Genomic DNA, 8,534 nt, shown 5'->3' on the forward strand with positions numbered 1-8,534 from the left:
CTTTGGAACCCCCCTTCAGGTAGTTGAAGGCTGCTATCAAATCCCCCCTCATTCTTCTCTTCTGGAGACTAAACAATCCCAGTTCCCTCAGCCTCTCCTCATAAGTCATGTGCTCCAGACCCCTAATCATTTTTGTTGCCCTCCGTTGGACTCTTTCCAATTTTTCCACATCCTTCTTGTAGTGTGGGGCCCAAAACTGGACACAGTATTCCAGATGAGGCCTCACCAATGTCGAATAAAGGGGAACGATCACGTTCCTCGATCTGCTGGCACTGCCCCTACTTATACAGCCCAAAATGCCGTTAGCTTTCTTGGCAACAAGAGCACACTGTTGACTCATATCCAGCTTCTCGTCCACTGTGACCCCTAGGTCCTTTTCTGCAGAACTGCTACCTAGCCATTCGGTCCCTAGTCTGTACCAGTGCATGGGATTCTTCCGTCCTAAGTGCAGGACTCTGCACTTGTCCTTGTTGAACCTCATCAGGTTTTTTTTTGGCCCAATCCTCTAATTTGTCTAGGTCCCTCTGTATCCGATTCCTACCCTCTAGTGTATCTACCACGCCTCCTAGTTTAGTGTCATCTGCAAACTTGCTGAGAGTGCAGTCCACACCATCCTCCAGATCATTAATAAAGATATTAAAGAAAACCAGCCCCAGGACCGACCCTTGGGGCACTCCGCTTGAAACCGGCTGCCAACTAGACATGGAGCCATTGATCACTACCCGTTGAGCCCGACGATCTAGCCAGCTTTCTATCCACCTTACAGTCCATTCATCCAGCCCATACTTCTATAACTTGGCGGCAAGAATACTGTGGGGGACCGTATCAAAAGCTTTGCTAAAGTCAAGGAATACCACATCCACTGCTTTCCCCTCATTCACAGAGCCAGTTATCTCATCATAGAAGGCAATTAGGTTAGTCAGGCATGACTTCCCCTTGGTGAATCCATGCTGACTGTTCCTGATCACTTTCCTCTCCTCCAAGTGCTTCATAATTGATTCCTTGAGGACCTGCTCCATGATTTTTCCAGGGAAAAAAACAGCATGTGAGTGCTGAGACTCCATGGCCTGCCGCTCCCTTCCCCTGGCTTTTTTCCAGGGGGCGCCACCAGCAGTGCATGCCAGAGACTGCACCTGTGCTGCCTGGCATGCAGAGGAGCAGGGCAGCAGGACAGGCACAGATGGACACCCCACCAGGGGAGCATGCAGGCCTCCCCTACAGCGCGCCCCCCAGCCAGCCCCTCACCAGCATGCCTCCTCCGGCTGCCTGCTCTGGCGTGCAGGGCCTCCAGCACCAGCCTCCAGCAGGAGTCCCGGGAGCTAGCAGGAACCTGGCTTACCGGCTGGGAGAGCGCACCGCACCCCGTGCCTCCAGCACTGCTCTTAAACAGCTCTCTCCCTCCCAGCTTCTGCCCCCACAGTGGTCCTCCCCGCAGGGGGTGCTGGATAGTGCTGGGCTGCCTGGCCCTGGGGCCCCCTGTAGTTGGGGATGTGTGTTTCATTGTAAATTCGCCTCTGCAATGTGCCCGATGTAAGGAGAAAACCCTATTCAGCAGACCCTGAGAGTCGCCTTCCAGTTGCTGGTTCCAAGCTCCATGATCCATTTCCTAAGGAAAGCAATGTCTTCCCAATGCAGGTTTAGCTCCCTTGAGGTGCAGGCTGACTTCATGTCCACAAGATATGGAGTATCTGCCCCACAGAGGCTGTCCTACCCATTGCACAGTGACCTGAAGAAATATTCTGTGTATCTCGAAAGCTTGTCTCTTTCACCAATAGGTGAGGTAATATATTTTATTGGGCCACTTCTATCTTGTCACTCAGATAGATAGATTAGATAGATGCTGATGGAAGGATAAAGGCCACAGAGAGGAACAAAGAGAAATAATGCTGATAGTTTACGGTGACATAACATATTATACAATCCACAATTATTCATAGCAATCAAATGAGGAGATGTTCAGAAATGTACGGGGCAGTTTCTGATCTCTTGAAAAATGCACAGACCCATGTTGCTGGATATCATTAGTCAGTCAAACATCAGTGGTGAATATTGGGCTTGAGTTATTTGTGAAGTCCTCCTGATTTCTTTAAATGCTTTGACAAATAATTTGGATGGTAATTTCTTTTACCAGGGGTTGCTCAGGACCTGCTGATGCTGCATGTAGATAGCAACCACACCGACTGGGTGAATAGGTTTTTCTATCTGGCTAGTTGTTCGACAGCATGAGTTTCTATATCTGAAGAAGTCACACATCTGATGGGTCTTCTGTCAATGACATTTCAGAATCTTCAAGGGCCTCATTTCTGTTTGGGAGGCAGAATGTCTATGTGACAACTAAGAGACAAGTATTCAATATGGTAGTGATGACAACTCTGTTATACGGAGCAGAAACATATTCATTAAAAACAGCTGAGGAGAGGAAATTAAACAGTTTTCAATGTCAAAAGTTATGACATACTTTTGATATCCATTGATTTGATTTTTTCACAAACAGGGAGATACTTAAATGATCCCAGCAAGTTGCAGTCTTGCATTAGTTGAGAAGAAGATGACTGCAATGGTGGGGGTATGCACAATGTTCAGAAGACCGTATGCTTTTACAGAAGGTTTATAGAGCTGAGGTAGAAGGAAGTAGAGAGCCAGTGCAACAATGAATGAGATTGAAAGATGCAATTTTGTGGTATTTAAGAAACCTAAATCATCCCATCCTGACTCTTGTGTAAGGAAGAAGACATGGGGTGGATATCTCAGTGGTTTGAGTATTGGCCTGTTAAACCCAAGGTTGTGAGTTCAATCCTTGAGGGGGCCACTTAGGAATCTGGGGCAAAAATCAGTATTTGATCCTGCGAGTGAAGGCAGGGGGCTGGACTTGATGACCTTTCAGGGTCCCTTCCAGTTCTAATAATAATAAAAAAAAAAGACTTGCAAAGGACCATTCAAGGTGGAAATCCATTCTACATGCCACCATGGCTGCATTAGAGCCATGTGTTTCTGCTGCTGCTGACTTTACAAAGCAAACCAGCTTCAGAGATGCTTAGAAAGCCTTGCCCCAAAATACCTTATAGACCAAGTTGTTAGTGCTGAGGAGAGTTGTTAAGGCTGCTCAGTGCTGCTGTTCTTGGAGCTCCAGTGTCAGCTGCACAAGCAGGGAATGCAGCTTACTGATTCAGCAGACCTCCATGTTATTCCTAAAGAAAGACCATCAGTTCGGTTTGGTTGTGAAGGCCCTTGGCCACGTTTATTGTCAGCAAAGCACAGCACCAGAGCCCTCTCCAAGGGATCACAGGGACACTAACAGGTGTATTTCTGTGACAAGATGGGACAGCAGGGTCCTGTCCCCTCGGCCAATACAAATATGCCCCTCATAGGACTTCTTCTTTTATACCTTGATACAAACAAGTGCCGTATTACACTCTAGATGCTGTTAGTTACCACCCTTATCCTGATACCTACTAGTTAGAACAAAACATCCTCAAGCATTATCGTGTCATCCCATCCTTATCTTATGAGGAGTCAGTGTGCTCTTCTACCATCTCTTAAGAATGTGTTTACATAGTTACTTGAGAGATCTGTGTGGTTTTGTATCATCCTCTGTGGTCAGGAATGTGCTTACCTGGTGCATTGTTATTCTGTCAAAGCCCGGCCTACTCTAGTTCCCAGCCTTTGATTAATAGTTAATTATGCTTAGGTTTCCAGCAAGGCCTACAGCACAGAGATAAAGCACTTTCCTGAGAGATAAGAGACCTCACTTCAAATCTCTGCTCTACATCAGACAGGGAAGGAATTGCATGAGGATCTCCCATGACCCAGGAGAGTTCCCTCACACTAAGGTGCCCTGTGCTGCTTTGTGACTTTAGTTGTTGTTGTTGTTGTTGTTGTTTTTTGTTTTTTTGTTTTTGTTTGTTTGTTTGTTTTTTTGTGAACTAGAAAAAAACCAAATCGTTTCATCCAGGGCAAAATAAACAAATAGTATTGGGTCAACCAAACTGCATTTTTCAGTGAATAAACTACTTGTCTGAAAAATTTTACCCAGATATATTCAGAAAAGCTCCTCCTTTGTCGCATTTCCTGTTCTTTCCTGGCATCTTATACAGTCTATTTGCTCCTTTCTCGTTCCTTAACCTGTGTATCCAGCTATTGGTGATTTTTTAAGGATGGCTGGCCAGTCCCCATTCTTTCTCCTTACAGCACTCTTGTGGTAATTATACATTAAGACTAGGACCTTCAAAGGAGTCTAAGGGAGAGGAAATGTGCTGATATATGCTCATCTAACCCCTTCAGCTGCTTTGAGAATCTGAGGCTATATGGACTGTCACTGGTATTGGGTACCTAAATCACTTGGATGCATATGATAACCCAAGCCTCAATGCTCTCATTTTTAGGTATCATAGATCATTTCTCAAGGGCTGACACAGCACAATGTCACTGGGAGCTTCTTACAGAGAGTGAACTCCAGGGATTGTCCCAGGGGGAACAAGACAGCATTTAAACAACTCTAAAGAATCAGCACCTAGTCTTGGAGTCAGCTAAGGAAAATCTCTTTGCTTCACTCCCACTGGTTACCCGGAGCAGTGAAACCCCTCAAGGTGTGTAGGGTTAAAAATATTGTATCTCCTTGGATGCTGTATTCCAGAGACAGACAAATTAGATAGACAAAGCAATAAGGAGGTAGATAGACTAAGAAAAGAGAAAATCACAGGGCAGAATGATCTCACTATATTTATGGTCTGTGCTTAAAAGGCAGGTGAGTTCATTCATATTTTTATTCCTTTTCAATGTTTGTATCCTTTTCTTTTCAAAGGACTGGATTCTGCCCCTCTTATCTAGGGTGGGTCTCTTCAGAGTTCCATTGTTTTTGCCTGGCTGCAGTAGTCTGCTCAAACAGACTCAGTTACAGCACAGGGGCCATGGCTGGTGAAAGTTAGTGAGAGAGAGAGAGAGAAAGAGAGAGAGAGTGTGTGTGTGTGTAGGTCAGGGGAAGGGCATTCTCTGGAAAACACACTTGGAATTGAATTTCCCTGTGCACAGAATCTGCCTGTGTTGACATTCATGTTCTAATATGAGGTTCATCTCTTTGCTTAGGCATTTGTTTCATGAGCTGATAATGGAGGAAAGGTTCAGTTTCTTTCTAGGGTTGTATGGGGACAAACATAATTTTGACATTGGACAGAACATTGATTTCATTCCCTTTTCCATTAATAACTAATGCAAAAAATAGCCATTCACTTCCAGGAGGGCAGGAAAATTTCACTACTGTATGTACAGCCTGATATTCAGACATGCAGAAAACTGAGTCAAAAATCCAATTGAGCTGGAGTTTAAGTGACTTAGGACCAAAAGTCCCATTGATTTTCTATCAGGTCCCTCTTTTCAAAATTATGTCACTGTGTCGAGATAATGTTTGATGGTCAAATTCATTTCTTCTTCATAGTGTCTCTCATAACCTTCTCATAAACAAACTAGAGAATACAACCTAGATGGAGCTAGCATAAAGTGGGTGCATAGCTGGCTGGAAAACAATTCCCAGAGAGTAGTTATCAGTGGTTCACAGTCATGTTGGAAGGACATAATTAGTGGGGTCCCACAGGGATCAGTTCTTGGTCCAGTTCTGTTCAATATCTTCATCAATGATTTAGATAATGCATAGAGAGTACACCTATAAAGTTTGAGGATGATACCAAGCTGGAAGGGGTTGGAAGTGCATTGAAGTATAGGATTATAATTCAAAATGATCTGGACAAACTGGAGAAATGGTTTGAAGTAAATACGATGAAATTCACTAAGGACAAATGAAAAGTACTAAACTTAGGAAGGAACAATCAGTTGCACACAAAAGGGGAAATGACTCCCAAGGAAGGAGTACTGTGGAATGAGATCTGGGGCTCAAAGTGGATCACAAGCTAAATATAAGTGAACAGTGTAACGCTGTTGCAAAAAAAAAGCATCATTCTGGAATGTATTAGCAGGAGTGATGTAAGTGAGACATGAGAAGTAATTCTTCCACTCTATTCCATCCTACTAGGCCTCAGCTGGACTATTGTGTCCAGTTCTGGGTGCCACATTTCAGGAAAGATGTGGACAAATTGGAAAAAGTCGAGAGAAGAGCAACAAAAATGATTAAAGGTCTAGAAAACATGACCTATGAGGGAAGATTGAAAAAAAAATGGGTCTGTTTAGTCTTGAGAAGAGAAGACTGAGAGGGGACATGATAACAGTTTTCACGTACATAAAAGGTTGTTACTAGGAGGAGAGGGAAAAATTGTTCTTCTTAATCTCTGAGGATAGGGCAAGAAGCAATGGGCTAAAATTGCAGCAAGGATGGTTTAGGTTGGACATTAGGAAAAAAATCCTAACTGTCAGAGTGGTTAATCACTGGAATAAATTGCTTAGGGAGTTTGTCCAACCTGCTCTTAAAAATCACCAATGATGGTGATTCCACAAACACCTGTCAGCGATGGTCTAGATAATACTTAGTCCTGCCTTGATTGAAGAGGACTGGACTAGATGACCTGTCGAGGTCCCTTCCAGTTCTATGATTCTTCTTCTTGAAAAATCCTAATGATTTTAATAGGTAAGAATCCAGTTACATACTACAGATATTAATTTGTGTTTTCAGCAAAATAGTCTAGAACAACTGACAGACTGTAATGGAGAAGGAGATTATTTTTATAGATTTGGCCAGATGTCCAGCTATTGTCAATTGTCCATAGTTTCATTGCAGCCAGTCTGCCAGATCCCATGCTGGTGTAATGCAGCTGTAGCTCTACTGAAGTCATAAGGTCAGATTCCAGAGAAAGAATAAATTCCTCTATAGCCTGGTGGCTTGAACACTCGCCCCGCTTGCAGAAGACGAAGTATCCAGTAACCCTGCACTGCATCTTTTATGATGTATCCACAGAGGTACAGCTTCAGGAGGAGAGATGGAGGGAGCCTCGCATGAGACTATCCCTTAGTCACAGCTGAGCAGGGTATTTGTGAATACCAGTAGGACCTGATTCTGGGATTTAGGCGTCTAAAGTGGCAGTTAGGTGCTCAAGTCCTTTTGTGAATCCAGCCTAATTTGTCTATTTAAAACACACAAATGCCATCTCACGTCTCTCTCTCTCTCTCTCTCTAAGTTTAGTACAGTTAAAACACACATTTTACAGAATGGAATAGGACTCTCTTTACATTCATCCTATGGAACAGATGATCTCCACATACTGCTTCCATTTATTTTTATGATAAGTGTTCATTTCATTTTTTTTCTGGTCTTCCAGGTCACAGATTTCCTGAATAAATGACAATGAAAAATCAAACCACAGTGACCGAATTTATCCTCCTGGGACTTTCCAGTGACCCACAGATGCAGATTTTCCTCTTCCTGTTTTTATTAGTTATTTACCTAATCACTCTGAGTTGTAATATAGTGATCATGGTGGTGATAGGAGCTGATTCTCATCTTCACGCCCCTATGTATTTCTTCCTCTTCCATTTATCCTTTGTTGATATCTGTTATTCCTTGGTCACGGTGCCTCATATGCTGATGAACTTCCTAGCAGAGCACAAAACTATTTCTGTCAATGGCTGCATTGCCCAGATGTTCCTTTTTATCCTCTTGGGTGGTACTGAAGCTTTCATTCTCTCAGCCATGGCTTATGACCGCTATGCTGCCATCTGTGATCCATTACATTATGTTCAGACAATGAGGAAAGGGATTTGTGTTCAGCTGGTAAGTGGTGCATGGACAACGGGCGTCTTCGATGCCCTTCTTAACACAGTTTTTGCCCTCAAGTTGCATTTCTGTGGGCCCAATCAAATCAGTCATTTCAGCTGTGAGCTCCCTCCTCTGTTACAACTGTCCTGCACCGACACCCTCACCAATCAAGTCGTGCTTCTTACTTCTGCTTTGGTATTTGGGTTGAGCTCCTTCCTCCTCACCCTAATCTCCTACATTCACATCATCTCCACCATCCTGAGGATACGCTCTGCGGAGGGCAGGCGTAAAGCCTTCTCCACCTGCAGCTCCCACCTGATTGTGGTTGGCTTGTTGTACGTGACAGGTTTTCTCCAGTACACAAAGCCCATCTCAGTCTCCTCTGTGGTTCTGGATGAAATGTTCTCCATCCAGTACAGCATCTTGACCCCCATGTTAAACCCCATTGTTTACAGCCTGAAAAACAAGGAGGTGAAAACAGCTCTAAGGAATATATTGCGAAAATTCAGGTTTCTCAATTAGTGTTGATTCTCTCATTTTTTTTAAAGTCAGAAACCATAGATTTGTAGGTAACTAGTGTTTGGGACATTCTCAGCTCAGATAACTGACTGACACTTTGAGCCAAATCCTCCACAGATCCAGTGCTGATCCACTGATGTCAGTTGGCCAGAAACCCAAAGTGTGTAAATCAGCAAAGCTCCATTGGAACCAATGGGTGCTGGAGTTAGTCTCACAAATGGCCTTGAACAGGAGAAATTGAGAGAGATCCCATAACACAGTGGCCAAGGCATGCACCTGGGAGGGGACAGATCTCTGTTTCAATCATTTCTCCTCATCA

The 8,534-nt window shown here is 43.8% G+C and overlaps 1 protein-coding gene across 1 annotated transcript; it reads left to right on the forward strand.

Annotated features, from left to right (window-relative positions):
- Nucleotides 1-7,279: 7,279 nt before the first annotated feature.
- On the forward strand, nucleotides 7,280-8,218 carry LOC101938702 (olfactory receptor 5V1-like). Its single transcript, XM_005312450.2, has one exon. It carries the CDS (start codon nucleotides 7,280-7,282, stop codon nucleotides 8,216-8,218), a length of 939 nt encoding a protein of 312 aa, XP_005312507.2.
- The last annotated feature ends 316 nt before the right edge of the window (nucleotides 8,219-8,534 follow it).

The sequence above is a fragment of the Chrysemys picta genome, chromosome 12, assembly GCF_011386835.1.
Source record: "Chrysemys picta bellii isolate R12L10 chromosome 12, ASM1138683v2, whole genome shotgun sequence".
Lineage (NCBI taxonomy): Eukaryota > Metazoa > Chordata > Testudines > Emydidae > Chrysemys > Chrysemys picta.